This window comes from Emydura macquarii, unplaced genomic scaffold (genome assembly GCF_026122565.2).
Source record: "Emydura macquarii macquarii isolate MOO-44397 ecotype Brisbane River unplaced genomic scaffold, CSIRO-AGI_Emac_v2 contig_554, whole genome shotgun sequence".
Classification (NCBI taxonomy): domain Eukaryota; kingdom Metazoa; phylum Chordata; order Testudines; family Chelidae; genus Emydura; species Emydura macquarii.
The window spans coordinates 5,351,959-5,368,957 of NW_027130691.1; the positions used below are offsets into that span (position 1 = coordinate 5,351,959).

At 49.5% G+C, this 16,999-nt stretch overlaps 1 protein-coding gene across 2 annotated transcripts; it reads left to right on the top strand.

Moving 5' to 3' along the window:
- Positions 1-8,716: 8,716 nt before the first annotated feature.
- MYL2 (myosin light chain 2) lies at positions 8,717-15,784 on the top strand. Of its 2 annotated transcripts, none has more exons than XM_067539366.1 (7): positions 8,717-8,780; positions 9,959-10,048; positions 11,379-11,454; positions 12,322-12,426; positions 13,767-13,842; positions 13,944-13,992; positions 15,444-15,784. In XM_067539366.1, the coding sequence occupies exons 1-7, from the start codon at positions 8,778-8,780 to the stop codon at positions 15,540-15,542; spliced, it is 498 nt and encodes a 165-aa protein (XP_067395467.1). In that variant the 5' UTR covers positions 8,717-8,777; the 3' UTR covers positions 15,543-15,784. The 2 variants fall into 2 exon arrangements, with proteins under 2 accessions (XP_067395467.1, XP_067395468.1); XM_067539367.1 differs by lacking the exon at positions 8,717-8,780 and adding an exon at positions 8,787-8,932.
- Positions 15,785-16,999: the final 1,215 nt, after the last annotated feature.

A 16,999-nucleotide genomic window follows, 5' to 3' on the forward strand; every position in this document is an offset into this window, starting at 1 on the left:
ACTTGCACAATGGAGGAACCGTGTACAAAGCACGCATGCCTGGTGCATCTGTAAAGTCCTGCCCTGGGCACACAAACTGAGCATTGCCTCTGATGCTAAATAATTAATGGCCCCATCATTTCCTCCCTCACCAGATAAAACCAGTGAAGCCTCAGTTATCTGAATGGCCCAGGGGACTTGACAGTAACTGGGATAAAACCACAGTACAGTGGGAACTGGCACAGCCTAAATATATTGGCTAATGTTGGTACAGCACTTTGAAGATGGAAAGTACAGTTATTAGATGAGATAGCACAGGGCTAGGAGTCAGGACTCCTGGGTTCTATTTCTGAATCTGCCACTGACTCAATGAGTGATCCCGGCCAAGTCCCTGCCCCTCTCTCTGCCTCTGGTTCCCCATCTGTAAAATGGGGTTCATGATACTGGCCTCAGAGATTCACCTGGAGACTGATGTAAATTGCATCATGACCTCTGCTAGGAGGTTCTGGGAAGGCAGAGGCTGCTACACTCTAATGTCAGGGCCTGGGACGCTATTTCAGAGGGGAGAGGAACAAAACCCAGGCCTACTGGGACAGGGGATGCAGAAAGGGGAGGAAACCAGCTACTCCCCTGCACCCCCCAGACCTCTCCATAGGTGCATGGGGAGGCTTGAAGACAGCATGTTGGGGCTGAGTCAGGGAAACAGCCTCTGAGGCTCAGCTGAAGCCTGCCTGGGAGTTAACACCTGAGCATGGCACCAGCTCAGAGGGAGTGGGCTGAAGAGGTGCTGAGGTGGGGGGAGTCTGAGCCAATGGCAGCTCAGCTACCGGGACAGCTGTTTTGCCACTGGGCAAAGAGGAAATGAGAGCTTTCTCCACCTCTCTGCATTACACCCCAGGATCCACATGGCTCCTATTCCACAGGGTCTCCAGGCTGCAACCCCTACGCTGCCTGGGGGAGGTTAGAAACCGCCCCACTCAATGCACCAAGGGAAAGGGCCTCACCCTTCTTGTGGGCTGTCTCACAGGCCGGGGAGAGCAGGTGCATGTGCAATGGCCAAGCTGGGCCCTGACTGCTGAATAGCTGGCAGGTTAACAAGCCTGGCCATGTTCTAACCCTGACTGAAGACTGCTTCCCCTGTGACACTCAGTCCCTGCTTGCCAGCAGCTCCGCCTGCTCTGCACCAGCCTTCTCCATGCACTAGGAACATGCCCGCCATTCACACCGAGCCTTGGCAGACAGTTCACTGCACCAGCAAACCAGTCTGCCTTCCAGGAAGCTCCAATTTCCCACCTGCCTCAGTCATTTTCAATGTACTGGAGCTATTATGATGTTTCACCAACAGAGGGCACTGGAAGAGCAGGGATGGGTTCAAGAATTTGCTTAGTGTTTTCTGGGAACAGAGATTATTAGCCGGGCCCTTCCAAGGCCACCGCTGAGAGTCATTCTAGCACTGGGAATTTAACCCCTTCTCGAACATGTACTTGTAGTGCAGAGCAGAGGTGGGAATGACCTCGCTCAGAGCCTTTATTATGTTATGAGCACAGGAGAGTTACAATGGAATGAGTCCTGGTTTGTACTAGTCAGAACCTGTCTGTTTCTCCTCTCTCTTTTTACACTCAAATCCTGATAATAAATAACCTGAAAGCTCCGAACTCCGACCCACTTTTCATGGGAGAAGTCCGCTCTTGGCCAAAGCTTTGAGCCTGGCACATGTGTCTTAACAAGGAAAAGAGACAGAATCCAGCACCGTTTTATGAACTATTCTCCTTCCTGGAGACATGATGATTTCTATATTGTTATCTGAAACGGTTGGGGCTATGAACTGGTTTTTTATTAACACATTCCTGCTGGAGTCATCCAACGCACAGTCTCACTCCGAAAAGGAAAAGATCAATTCAGCATCCCCTGGCTCCAGAGGCAGCAGAGGGTCAAAGTAATTTTAAGGAGCGGTTCTGGACCGAGCAAACCAGCGAATGTTACCTTTTAAATAATTCATTTCACTGAGGAAAGTTTTTGAGCCAGGTGTGCTGAATCCTAACCTCCACTGTCACCCTAGCCCCATCCTGCACTGTAAATGCATTCCTGTGACACAGAGGGGTTACTTTCCCAGTGCATTAGCTGATCGGATGAGACAAGAATGTCAGTTTATAACACTTGGTGGGCAAAATGAAATAAACGCCACGCGTGCAAGTGTTGATTAGTGCTAGTGGGAAAATGGTAACATAACTCTGCCCTCTCCTGAGCCTCAGAGGTGATACACCCCGAAGGCGGGCACTGGGGCTTCCTGTTGAGCATTAGAGACTCCAGTGTTCCAAAGGCAAGAGAGGCAGGTTCCTTGAAGTGGAATTTTCCTGCTTTTCATTCACACCCCATATGGACAAAAGTGTGCACAGGGGGCCCATAGCCTGGCAGCGTTTCCCCAAATCTCTCAAAGTGCAGGGGTTTGGATGAAATGGGACTCAGATCCAATGTCCCCCAGCCTCACCCCAACCGTTATATTTGTGCAAAATCAAAACCTGGCTGATGAGATTTTTGCATCCCCAGTTTGGCTCGTAGAGATGGGGATTCGAACCACCCTAGAAACTTGCCCAGAGCCCACCAATCTCAACCTGGGGCGGAGGGGGAAAGGTTGGCAAGGTCAAGAATCACACCAGTTACTGCATCAACTGTAGGGCTCACCAGAAGCCACTTCACAAAGAGAAGAACTTAAGGAGGCAGAGACAGCGGCCACCTGGTTTGCCCTTGGGACTGTGCTAAATGCCATAGATGCCACAGGGACTGTGGAAAATGCACTTGCCAGTACCAGCAAGCTGAAAATGGTACACCAGGTTCCTCATAGGCCTTTGAAGCTTTCCTTCAGTTGCCCCGGGAATGCTCTTGCACATGTAGGTAGGACAGGAGATTATGTGTACCACTCTTTTAAATCTGCAACAAGAAGCCAGGCTGGCATGGGGGTGTTTCTAGGCAGGGATTCTGCAGAGAAGCAGAAAGAGGCACTTTGGGGCTGATGCTTTCCCCCTTTTTCTGATTCTGCTCCTTGTTCAGTGTCAGAGGAATCTGACTCTGCGATTCATTGTGATCAGACACAGGCGCTGCGTTCAGATCCTGATCTCAGGCTCTGCTGCCCAGGACATGGGCTAATTCTGGCAAAAAGTGACACCGAAGCTTTAGCAACCACAAGTTCTCGGTTGGACGTGGCATCACACCTTGAATAGCACAACAGCCCCTCTCACCACACGGGGATATTAGTTCAGTACCAAGTCAAAGGGAAGAGCGCCACCTATGATTCCCCAGTACCACTTTCTGTAGCACACTGGCTTGTCCCTTTTGATCTCCCAATCCTACTTAGCTTATGAAATCTCACAGATCACAGCCAATTGGAGTATGGCTGTGGGAGAGGAAGGATGGTCCAGTAGTTAAGGTTTGGAAAACCCAGGATCAGTACCCATCTCTGCCACAAACTTCCTGTATGACCACGGGCAAATCACTTTCTGCCTCAGTTTCCCCATCTACAAAACGGGGATAATAGCACTACCCTACCTCACAGGGGTGTTGTCAGGCTAAATATGTCAGAGACTGTGAGCTGTTCAGCTCCTACAGTAATGGTGAGACTGAAACGTTCACATGTGGATGAGTCACATAGAAGCAGATGAACTGTCCTCTAAATTGCAAGATTCTTCTTGAGTGGCTTTGTGTGGAATGAGTGTCTCTATAATAGCTAGTAAGAGCTTGTTCTTTTATAAATTCTCATCATTATCATAGCAAAGGGTGGGGGAGCAGGTCTGGAGCATGCAATAGTACATTTTCCTGACAGATCTGCTTTAGTGAGGGACCTGAATTTGCCCTGCTCCTCTGTGATGTACACTATGCCAGCTGCATTTTGTAGACCTGATTTTTACTTCTGAATTGTCTCCCTGTTTCTCTTTCATCCTCACATTCACCCCCAAAAAACCGAGGGCAAATAATTAAATCCTTATGCACTATCAGACTTGGGTGGAGTTCTGCCCAAATAAGGACTGAATATCGACTTCAGGATTTGGCCCAAACTCTCCATTTAAGAGTTTATTCTTATACCATCTCTTTGTCTTACTTGTTTAGCCTCGTAGCTATTTAAATCCCTTTTCAAATACTCTGGCTCACAGCCGGAATAGCTCACATGCTAGCACGACTCTTCAGTTCACAATCCCCCTATTCCACGAAGGAAAAGGGATGCTCCCCATTTTGCTTTAGCCATTTGACTTTTCCAATAGAATGGCATTCTGTCTTCTGGTTTTCTCCCATTCTCTACTGGGGAGGGAGGGGAGATGCAGATTTCACCTGTACTGACCCGGCTTTTCCCGGGGTCTTTTCTGAGCCCTTCATTATGTTTGGCTCTGTCAGCTGACCCTATAACAAATGCCATCTTGGAATAAGTGGAATAGCCTTTTAAGCCTCTGTGAATTGTGAGCTAGCTTGCAGAGGCAGCCAGGCAAAGGAAGGTGTTATTGAGAAGTGGCTGTCAGGATATTAAAAACGATATTCAAATCCTCTCAGCAAACTAGGACAATCTTGTAATCAAAAAGCTATTTCATCTCACCACAGTCTTTGAACTCCAAGGGATCTGGTTTCCCAAGTGCTTATTAAACACTGTTCCCTTTTGTTTCCAAAAGCGTTGTAACCTTCTAGCTTCCCTGAGGGAAGAGTATTCCCTGATCTGTATGCTACTGGGAGGGGACGCTACCATTACTGCCTATCACCTATGGAGCGCTGGATATAATGAGACTAGGGTGTCCCATCAGTGTAGGTCATAAATAACTTTACTGAAGTCAATGAACTTCAACTCCATTAGGTCACCTGAAAGGTGTCCGCATTAAGTGGAATTACTGTTCTCATTAAGCAACAGTCATTGCTAATAAGAATCTTTGGGCATAGATCAGTTCCCTAGCACACACCCTAATTTAAATGCAGCCCATCATAAAAAGTGCCCAGCTCAGTCATCTTTCTCCCCAGAAGGTCCCATATTATGTACCACTATACTCAATGCAATTTCTGAAATGTAATAATCTGGGAAGAACATGATTCATTCCCTGGTACCACAGAGAAAGGGGAGAGTGGAAAACACCCTCCCATGCTGCATAGTCACCATGGTGTGAAAGATTTAAATGCAGAAACGTATGCCCGCTCCCCATGTGCCTGGATGGAGTGTCAGAAAATGTACAGTAAAGCTGGGCTTGTCCATCACAGTAGCACACCTAGGGACACCTCATTTTAACATGACATTCAAACAACATTTTAATCTTGAATCACACAGTAGCCACCAAAACTGCCATTTCTTGCACAACAGAAACAACTCAACTCTCCTTTGACTGCCGGACGCTTCTCCCTCATCTCCCTTCTTTTCCATCATTGCCCTCGGGCTGCCAAAACCTTGCAACACCAAAGACAGCCCAGGCAGTTTGCCTGGAGACCCAGGGCGTCACCTACTTTTCCATATAAATATTGATACCTTATGTCATGAAAACTGAATGCCCATCATTGTGAAAGCTGCTTGTACTTAACAGAGGAAGAGAAATTGCTTGCTGGTCAGTTTCCGCAGCAATGAGACCTGCAACTGATCAGCTCTGTCCTCATCCGGAAGTTGCAGGGTAAACAGTGAGTGGACACAGCCTGCATTTTAGTTTGCTGCAAGCCACATTTGGACCTTGAGCTACCTGCTGGAGGATCCCGGCCTTAACCCTGCATTTGCCAGCAGTGAAAAGGGAATTTCAGTTGTCACGTTTAGCCACAGCAATTTACATCTGTAGCAGAGCTAATTGGGAGGGTGTGGTTTTCAATGTATTTTGCTACATTACAAAATACTTGGTTTTTTTTAAAGGCAGGAAACTTGTTCTTAAGGTCTATGGCATCCTAAATCCCGAGGCACCTAGAAAATTCCCTGTTAAATGTTCATAAAATAAAGGAACATAAGAATCTCCCCACACTCTGGGGAATAACTCAGAATGCAATAAAAACTGGACAGCTTTATATTCTTTCCCATGGAAAACAATAAAATCAGAGAATTGAGTTTCAGTCACTGTCTGAATAGATCACTCAGGTGTGTGTGCGTGTGTGTGTGTGTGTGCATGTGCACGCACACACACAGAGGTAGGTGTCCGGATAAAATAAGAACCAACTGGCACCTTTGCCCAAACCCAGATTTTGGGAGGTTTGGGACTCTTTCATTATCTTGCTCTAGTTTGCACTCCCTGGTTTCAGAGAGGGTGGGAAGCACACACAGACTCAATGGGAGAGGCTGACGATGACCCCAGGAAGCCTGGAAACCTGCCAAGAACTTCTCTCCTGACCCTGGCCCCCCTGCTCATTCAGAGAATTTTGAATGATTTGCGCACAGCAACCAAACAGACCTGAACCTCCAGGTCTTTGAGGCTGGCCAAACACTAGCTCGTCTTGTGTGCTTTTCTCTTTGCTGCCCCTGGGCCCCAGCTGTGCTCCTTTCCCGCACTCTAGCTATATATTCTACATGCGCCTCACAAACAGCTTGGGTAAAATAGCCACCCCTATTCAGGCAATTCCAGTGGGAGCTGGGCATGCTCTGAGGTCCCATCTACAACTACCTATATATGGATGACCTTAGGCACTTATGGGGGTCTGGCCTACCATGAGAAACACGAGTGCCCATTTCTCCAGCCCTTCCCTATTAACAACGTCTCCAACAAACCGAGGAGTGTTGAAAGCAACTTTGCCCGGGAGTCTCGCGTTCAGGGAGTGACAATGTGAAGGTCTGGCCTTTATATAGGTCATGGATCTTTGTATTTGACAAACAGGTCCAGCTGTAACAATGCCATTTTCATAGAGAGGCAAAGGGGACACCAGAGTAGCAGCTGCTGTTTGCATCTTAGATCCTGTAAGAAAAATATCTGCTGTGCGGCTAAGACAGCTGAGAGCAAGAAGGGGGTCTGCAGGGCATTGTTTGATCAGGAGTGTTATTCTAACTCCACTGTGCAAGCACGTCTGTTTGTTAGACTTCAGGGGGTGGGGAGGAGATCAAATTAACAGGCTAAAAATATGAAGACAAAAGAAAATAGTTACCGAGAAGTTCAGCTTTGTGAGTCGATGGCTCCTTAGGCTAGTGGGACGCAGGCAAGATGTATCATGTCCAGCTGGGGCGAGGATCCATCATCTTTCTCCTTCGGTAGCCTCTGCTACAGCGTTGGATTAGCTCCGCACCTCAGAGTGGCTCAGTTGTTTGTTCTTCCAGGACAAATACACTGTAGCAGCAGTGGCTGACTGGTGAAAGAGAGTAAGTGCAGCCACGTCTGGGGTGAAATATCGCAACTATTCAACGGCCCACAGCAACGCTAGCTGAGAATGAACGGCAGGCAGAGGGTTAATAACTGCCCTGCAGTGTGCTGGAGTGAAAGCCATAGCAGGGGTTACGGCATACCTGGGTAGCAGCTGCACATCAATAAGGATCAGTAAGAGGGTGTGGAGGGGGTGGTATTGTCTCGTTCATGGTTCTGAGGGCCAGCACCAAGTGGGGCCCGACCAACCCCCAGCAGCACCGGCATAGGAGAGGCACGAGCCACCGCCTCGGGGTCTTATGCCAGGCACTTGTGCGGGGCTGGATCTGGCCCAGTGGCTGCTTCGTCATGTCCCTTCACTGCAGCTGTGTCTGTCCCCGGTCCGTCAGCCCAGCTAGCAGCATAATCCCTGCTGCACACGCTGGGCCAGGCTCGACCCTCGCTGACAGGCAAGCACCGAGCTCAGCTGCTCCCAACCGGGCCAGCAATCCCTGGGGGCAATTGGTGGGGGAGGAAGCAGGAGGAGGGAGCAGGTCCCCTTCCACCCGGGAGACCAGACAGCAGGAGCTGGAGACTGGGGTCTCTCACCACCACCAGGCAGAGAAAGCACCTACCCCACCACCTCAAACAAAGGGTTCTGGCCCACCCCGCCCTGCTGGCGCCATGCACGGGGCCACCTCAGCCCTGGCGGTGTGGCAGCTCGCACCACCTGCGCAGGAAGGGCCTCAGGGCAGACCTGATAGGTCCGGACCTGTTGTACGGTTGCTGGGTTGTGACAGCTGCCACATTCTACCTCAGAGGAGGCTGCATTTGTGTGGTGGGTGCTGCAAATCCCAAGAGCGGAGTGGTTGGTGAAGCACTCTGGGAGCTTCCAGGGTGGAAGGTGCTATCTCAGAGGGAGTTTGTGTGAATACACGGAGGCCACCCCAGCCCTATAATGGGGTGAAACAAAAGCCTCCATCTGACTACCCCTTGGTTGGGGGGGGGGGTTCAGATCTGACATTCACTGCACAACTTCTTAATCTGGGGGCCAGATCTTCAGCTGTTGTAGATCAGTGCAGCTCCAAGAGCTGGCTCTGTACATCTATACAGACAGACATCCAGAGCTACCGCAATACATCGCTGCTAGCAGGCTTCTCTCGCCCCCACCAACCCATTGACAAATGCAGGTGTCACTCATTCTGCAGTGCACGACTCGTGTCAATATCTTCAAAGTAGCAGCCATTTAGACGGCTGCTGGCATTTCTCTAACCTTGAAAACCTCTGTGTGTCTCATGTCACGCCGTGACAACAAGCTGTTATTCTAGATGAGAGAGACAGAGACAGAAAGACAACAGAATGGGGGGGGGAGGGGGAGGTGGCAGCTAACTTACCTATTACAGCCAAAAGTGGGCATGCATTTATTTTTAAACTGCACTGGGCCGTATTTATTGTTTCAGCGCGGAGCAGCCTGGGGGATTGTCTCTTGAATCCCTCTTGCAGGAACATCAGGGGCTGTGCAAAGCAACGCTGGTGATGGTGAGTAATGAGAATGGGCAGCGGTGGGAACGACAGTGAGACAAGATTGTCAGCGGTGGGATTCTTTCCTAGGAGCATCTCTAGCAATCAGTGGGAGATAGATGCTTTAATGCCCTGCTGGCACACACATGCCGTATAGGTCCTGAAACAAGGTAAGCTGTCTAGGGGTATTTAATACACTGGTGGCATACAACTAACAGCAGACGGAATAGCCAAAACAAATCAGTGGGGAGTTTTTTCTTATAGGTTAACTACTGCCCTGTCTTCAAATCAATAACTAAGCAGTGCTTGCAAAATGGAACTGAGAACTTTTTAGGGTCAAATTGGAATTCTGCCACCTCATCCAAGCACTTCTAAGAAGTACATCTCTGTCCCTTGAACTGGCGCATTTAAATCTTTGTATTATTATTTGTAGCATCTAGGAGTACCAGACACGGACCCTTTCCGTGAGGTCTCTGAAAAAACTTGTGATTTTTATTTAAAAGGAAAAGATCACAGCAGATCACATGTGTGTGCCTAAGGTAGAAATGATCAGAAGTTCTCAAGAAGGTAGAAACTTTAACATGTGTGTCGGAACATTTCCTGTTTAAACCACAAGAATCGGAATCAACTAAATTCTGGTTTCATCTTCTTTGCTGTATGAAAGGGCAGATTTTAAACAGTTTTAATGTGTAGCCATTGCAGTAACATCATTCTTAACAAAAAGTGCGAAACCGTGATAAAGCTCATAATAGCTAAACCCACTGCATGAAATCTCAGAGATGTGCTTAATAATCTTTCCCACATCCCAGGGGTCCTGATTATTTATTGTTACAAGGGGCGATTTCTTTGCTTTTACTACTCAGCCAAATGTCATTTTAACCGTGGCAGACGTCACACTGCAGTGTCTTGTCTTTTTTCACATCACTTCCCCACTAATCGATTTGGTGAAATGCATCAGGAGCCTAAGCATCTGAGTTGTACCTTGTGAGAAGAAATAACTCCCATCAGGAACAGTATGTACTTTACCCCACACTTCTGAACTGAGAAACAGCTGATCATTTCAAGAACTAAAGTGCACCAGCAGGCAGCAGCTTCTAGCTATTCATAAAGATTTAGGAACAAACGCAGGGTAGTTTAAATTTGTTCCACATTGAAAAATACAGTGAGTTAATGATAGCATGCTTGAACCCCCCAAGGCACCCAAGAAAGCTAAGAAGAGAGCAGAGGGAGCTAATTCCAATGTCTTCTCTATGTTCGAACAAGCACAGATCCAGGAATTTAAAGAGGTAAGTGGTCTTGGTTGCAATGACCAGGAAAGGTGAAGCCAAGAGCCACCGGGTGTGGTGGCATCTTCAAACTTTTCCTAAATGCTTTTAGGTTTGTTGACATTGGATTTGGAATGAGAGTCCTAGAAGCCCATTGAAAAAAACAGTTGCTTTACTTAAAAAAAAATTAATTCAACCACATAATCAAATATGGAGCCTTCTCTAAACTTTATGGAAACTGCACCCCCAGCAGAAGAGTGAGTGACAAGACACTCAGCCAATGGCACACAGGACAGCAGCACCATGTAGTCTGAGCAAACTCCCATTGGCTACGCTATGACCATGAGGCTGGGCACTATTCCCGAGAGCTGGTTAACCCTTTCATGGGTGTCATACGGTTACGCATTTTCACATCTTAAAAGTTACCCACTGAGAGACTTTGGATGTGGTGATAATTTGGGGCTTTCTCTAACCGAGTGTATCCAGGTTCCTCTGAGTACGATAGCTGGGGACAAGGCAGTGGCCAAAACAAAGCTCCTGCATGCTGGGGACCGTTGGAGCTAGCTGGGGCAGGAGACCTTATGCAACCCCTGTGCCTCACAACTCCTCCCCCTCTCCCCCCACTGAACTTTGGGGTTGCCATCACTGTAACAGTTACTCCAACCCTTGGTTGCAAGTAGAGTAAAGCCCCATCGGGTAGGGAGACACCTCCAGGCCTACTGGGAAGGCTTCTATTAGAGAAGGAATTCTCCTACCTTTAGTGGTATATTAGGGATAATCTCCCACCCGATGGGTCCTGCTCCCTGGCTGAGCTTTTGGCCAGGAAGATCTGCTCTTTTCTAGCTGATTGACTGCCATGCCCATCAGGCAGAGAGGCCCATCTCCCGCTAGCTTCGCAGTGCATCATCTAATGTCATTCTCATGAGCGCAGCCGTCAGGTGGGCTCCCGGGACATTAGCAAATGATCACATATGGTGAGTAGGTCGGGTGGAGACACCCACTCTGAACAGGTGCAGCCTTGGGCAGCTGAGTTAATGCCTCAGCCGGCGTCATGCAGCCACTGCCAAAGGGAATCAGGGAGCCGAACAAATGTTGCTGTACTGCTGGACGAGGCTTCTTTGGGCCCTGTCCGGGAAACCCTCCATCCCCCCCGAAGTAAATCACTGTGAGTGGAAGGTGCAATACAGCTGTGAACAAACACAGTTAAAGCCATAGCTTATGCCACCTGACACGCCAAGTTCCTAGCCTGGCTGAAATATACACGGTTAAACAGACGGAGCAATGTTATAGTCTTGGGGAGTTAGTGGGTTACTTTTCTGCAGGCTCCCATTCACCTTTCTCCCCTTTTCAGGCATTCACCATCATGGATCAGAACCGGGATGGCTTTATTGACAAGGCAGATCTGAGAGATACGTTTGCTGCAGTTGGTAAGCCTGCATCTGATAACCCACCAAAAAGGCTTTGATCGTGTTAGAATAATTATTAGATGAGAAATCAGCGCCTCTGCTTTCCATTTCATTAATTGCTGGTTAATTGGACCTTCCATTTACTTTGCTCAAAAAACCAAACCAAAATAATTTCTATTAAAAAGAGCACAATGTTCACCTTCTTAATGTTTTTGATCAGCGTGGATCATTTTTTAGGCTGATGTTGTTAAATAAGGTAGCCCTGGCTAGAGAAAATGGTTATTAAATTAATTAGGACCCAATTCTGCCATCCTTACTCCGGCTGAGTAGTACCTTACTCTATGAATAGTCTTGCTGGATTACATGATTTATGGGACTTATATCCATCCTTGGAGATACATAAGGCCTGGTTATCTCCTCACTGAGAAGCGTGCAAATCAGGCGTGACTCCCCTGAAATCCACAGAGGATCAGGCCCTGTATTTGTATCTTTGTGAATGATAATATGCAGAAGTTTGGTTCTTTTCATTTTACTGACAAAATACAGGTCGGAACTAGTTCAGCAGGTAACCTGGTGCAGTTCTATGATGTTCCCTAGACTCACAGAAATCAGAGTTGGAAAAGACCCTTTGGATCATACCTAGTCCATCCCTGCCGCAGTCAGTGCAGGATTCTTCCCTGTGATACATTTCTTAGAGCTTTGTCCTGTCCAGTTCTCTTTCAGGATGGAGCTTCCACCTCTTCCCTAGGGAGACTATTCCCATGGTAAAAAATACACCTTTTCTGTGTCTTTTAACTCTTCCATAGGCTCGTTTGTGTATCAAATGAGAGCTGCATAAAGTTTAGTCCACATCCCTAGGTGATTTGTCTTCTTTTGTTTCTTGTCTAGGCCGTTTGAATGTAAAAAATGAAGAACTCGATGAAATGATAAAAGAGGCTCCTGGACCAATTAACTTTACTGTATTCCTGAGCATGTTTGGAGAGAAGCTCAAGGGTGAGATGAGAAAGGGGGACGAAAAGAGTGGAAGGATGGTCCAGTGGGGGGGGGGAGCGGTCAAGAGATCTGGGTTCTCTCCCTGGTTGTGTCACAGACTCTCTGTGTGACTTAGGCAAGTCACTTAATTTCCTTGTGCTGCAGTTGCCCGTCTGACCCTGCCCTACCTCACAAGGGGTGCTAAGACTTAGCGCTTTGAGAGTCTCAAAATGAACATGCTAGGAAAGGGCAAAGTATATTAAAACACAAAGCAATTTGATTTGCAGTCCCGCCCCAGGACCTAAGCCTGCACTCAATGGGAGTCTTTGCATGGAGTCGAGTTTCCCTCTTCCCCCAGAAAAGCACAGAAGGTGAAAACGTCCCATTGCCTTTCCCTGGAGTTTCTCCTGGATATGTCTCCTGGTGGGGCAGAAAATGGCACAGATGGGGTGATGGAATGTTGCCAATTGAAGGCTCATACACTGGATATCCCCAGCAACTGTGCCACTTGCTTCAATGCACAGAGCAATTGCTCCTCTTACTTTTCAGCCCGCCTACACTGGCAGCAGTATGCCCTGTGGATAGGGCACTGGACTGTCACTCAGGAGACCTGGGTGCTACTCTCGGTTCTGCCCCTGGGCTGCAGGGTGACCTAGAGCAAGTCACACGCTGCTCAGTGCCCCGGTTTCCCCATCTGTAAAACGCAGCTCGTGACGCTCACGTCCCTGTGAAGCACTCAGGGACCTTCAATGAGACGCGCTCTCCAACAGCTGCCCACGCCATTCAGATGGGTTCGATGCCACAGACGCCATGCATGCTGATAACTATTGTGGCTATTTCTTGCCCAAGTGCTGGCAGGTTTGCAGGGGAGGATGTTGCACTTCTCGCTGACTCTCAGCCCCTCTCACCAGCAGCCTGGTCCCCTCATCTATTGTGCAACCCGAGCCATGTGTGCAGAATTCCCTACGGCCACATAGCCCCTCGATCCTGTGAGACTGGCACGCTATAAATACACTGGGTAGATTAGCTACATATTGGAGGCGGGGTGGGGGCAGAATGAATGTGCATCTGCTCCTCTCTGTGCCATGGAACGCGCACTGACGTCCTGGACAGCAGGGGTGGGTAGAGAGAGAGGTCAGCCATGCGGGGCACGATGGAGGCAGGACAGGGAACGCTGGCAGATTCTGCAGACCCCTCACCTGCAGAACGAGCTCTCGGTCACGCAGCCTCGCTCAGTTCCCTGGGGGATGTCACAGGGTCCGCGATCCGCCTCCCAAGGGAATGCCACTTTCAAGCGCTGCCTGCTGTCGGGACAATCCCTGCTCTGTCCCAGCAGCGGTTGTGTGTGCTTCACATTGCAGGGGCTGATCCAGAGGAGACGATCCTGAACGCATTCAAGGTGTTTGACCCCGAGGGCAAAGGCCTGAAATCCGACTAGTAAGTGCAGAGGAGTGATTGGGGGGTACACAGGGAGGGGAGTTGTTCTGGTTTCCTCACTGTCCCGCCCTCATTCTCACACCCTGCTCTTTTATTTGCAGCATTAAAGAAATGCTGATGACCCAGGGAGAGAGGTTCTCCCAGGAAGAGGTATGAATACGGCTCCTTTTTAGCTCCGTCCTTAGACAGGGTGCACCCTTCTGCAATGCCTAGCACTGGTCTGTTTAACGCGCACGCCTGGACAGCAGGATCAGGCTGTAACAGGTCGGCTTACATTTCCAGCGTTAGAGCACAGGTCCGTGCCTCAGTTTCCCTGTTGTGGCAGGGGTCATCCACATTGGTCTGCAGTCTCCCTTTTGTGGCGGGGTAATCTAGTGCTTTGGGCAGAGGGACAAAACAAGAGACCTCCCCTGTGGGACAACCAGAAGAGTTCAAATGAAACAGTCCTTCCCCTGCACTGCACAGTGCCTCAGTGCTTCCCAGAGGATTCTCCTAACCTCACTGGCATCATAGGGGAGCCCATGCCCTGCCTCTCCTCAGGGACCCAGCCCTGGGACCCTAAACCATGGGCTGCAGCCTGCTATGACCCCAAGATCATCCTGCTCCACAGTTTCCACTGCCACTTCTTGCCACTACCCATACAAATTCTCTCCAGAGCTCACCAAAAAGTCCTCTATGGCCCCAACACTTACCGCCCCCCAGGCTCCCTTCTTCTCTCCTGGGCCCGATCTCCCTCCGCCAGCTCCCCTATTGCAGGTCTTGCCTCGTCCCTGATCACTCCCACACTGACCACAGACAGTCCTTTGATAGTCCGGCCATCACATGATGTGGGACTGGGGCCCAGGACCCAGGTTAGAGCCACGACATAGGCCTCAGGGGTGCTGTGGGTCCACTGCATCAGGCCACTGTGCAAAGTAACACAACAACAACAACAAAAATCAAATGAAGCAAATCCGTATATTGCGACAGAGCCCATCTCACACAGGCTGTCCCACACGAAATCCTTGGGTCCAATAGTGCTGGACTGTCGGGGAGTCTGGGAGCTAAATTTCCATAACGGGCCAAACCAAAACCCCTGCATACAAACACCCCCAAAACGTGAGAATTCAACCCCGGTCCAGATCCACATATCCCCATCTCTGTGCTGGACTGGACCAAACCCGTGGCTCAAACCATCTCTGAATTGTGGGGGTGGGGAGGTTAGCAAGCAGCATCCGGACCTGAGCATTGACCCAACCACTGAGTGATGGAATGAAATCCCAGCTGGACTTCCCAAGGTACCGCGCACCGCGCTATAGGAGTGGAATGACAAGCACCTGGAGGAGTTGGGGGCCAGGGCACAGGGTTAGCCTATAAGTTAGGGGAGCGCTAGAGACTTTCCTTTACCTTCCACATTTCCACTGCTAGGTTCATAGCTGCTCAGGGAAGTACACTAAGAGCAGGCTACCACAAATGGCAGGTCCCATCCTGCTTCCATCGAAGCCAAGGGTAAAACTTCCACTGATTTCAAACAGCTCTCAGCTGCCTCCTGGAGATCTGCTGGCTTGAATAGACAACCGTTCTGTTTAATCCTTTCCCTTCTGGGCCTGTTTACGTTGCAGATTGACCAGATGTTTGCAGCTTTCCCCCCAGACATCACTGGAAATTTAGACTACAAAAACCTCGTCCACATCATCACACATGGAGAAGAGAAGGATTAAGAGCTGGGCTTGCGCTAGTTCCTCTGGCAGAGTGACGGGGATGGTTCTTGCGACGCTTGCCTTTCTCCGTGACTCTGGTTCTGGTTCTCTCCTATTGCTCGCACTAGCTGGGGTTGACCTGACTGTTTTCGGTGTGATCATTGGTACTTGTCTGGTTTTCTGTGCAGGAAAATCTTACTGTAACTGGGGAAGTGCATACCTGAACTGCATCCAAATTAAATTATGCCTTTTGCAGGAGGAAATCCAGCTGCCTATGTCAATACGGGTAGGGTACGTAAAACAAATGCATGTCACAAATGCAAGCCTGCAGAGCTCCGAGGAAAGCGGGGATGACTGTGTATGTGTGTGTGAGAGAGAAATCTTCCAAGCTGTGAGGTGCATCACACAAGCGTGAGCCACCTCTAGCCAAGGTCACCACTGAAAAATCCCAATGACTGAATTTCTGACAAGTCTCCGTTACAGGGAAGGTGGCGCTGTCAAATTGCAGCTAATCTAACAGTGCCAGGCACATCGCTGGCATTAGTAAACTTCTCTTACAGGACAGCAGCACGGGCAACTAAAGTTGTGCTTTCTCTCTGCGATGGGTATTATGGAGTGCTTAAAAGACCAAATAATTAAAGGCTCAATTGTGCTTTCGAGGGCAATGCAGGGCTTTCCAGCCCCCTGTTCCACCAGCTACAAGACAACAGCTCTGAAGACAGCGTTGCTGCCGAGACAGCACCAAGATCTGCAGCTATTTCATCCTCATTCCTTCTTCCATGCCATCTCCTCTGTCTAGAGCAGTGCGGGGTGCAGCGGGGCCTGGGTCAGCTCCCAGGAGGGGACAGGGAGGGAGCACCACCCAGCCCTGCTCAGTCCCTGCCCAGCTGCAGCCATGGTTCAGCTGCCGGCCCCGGCCCCTGTCTTGGCCGTCGGTCCTGGCCTCCACCATGGATCCCAGCCCCGCCGTGACTCCATTCCCAGCCTGGGAGGCACGGACACGTTCTGTTACTGGTAATGTGGGGGCACGAGAGGAAATGTTTGGGGACCACTGGCCTAGAATAACCTCTCAAACCCAATAGTGCAGGCTCCCTCCATTCACACCCCTCTGGGAAACCCACTGCTCCTGCAAAGCCCAGGACACCGCTGTCCCATGGGAATACAACATCGTCATCGCCCCAAGCGAGAAATCCTTTCTGAGCTAGCCTCACCTCTGTGGACTTCCCACAGCACCTCGTCAGTCTCCTCTGTCCTGGGAATAGGGACCGTGAGTGAGATGTTCAAAAGAGGCTTCGGAGCACAGGTCCCAGTCCCCCCGACATTCAGTGCCACCCCTTGTGCTCCTCAGTCACTTAGGTGCTTTTGCAAATGCCGCTTGCTTTGGATTTCTCTGTGTAAAGTGCCAGGCACCCCCCTAGCAACCGGTGATTCTGAGCTCTCTTACCCCTGTGTAAATCTGGAGTCATCCCCCAGATGTC

Coding starts and splice junctions, on each gene's coding strand:
- MYL2 (XM_067539366.1), top strand. Junction 11,455..12,321: donor AGATACGTTTGCTGCAGTTG/GTAAGCCTGCAT, acceptor TTTCTTGTCTAG/GCCGTTTGAATGTAAAAAAT. Junction 12,427..13,766: donor GTTTGGAGAGAAGCTCAAGG/GTGAGATGAGAA, acceptor TTCACATTGCAG/GGGCTGATCCAGAGGAGACG.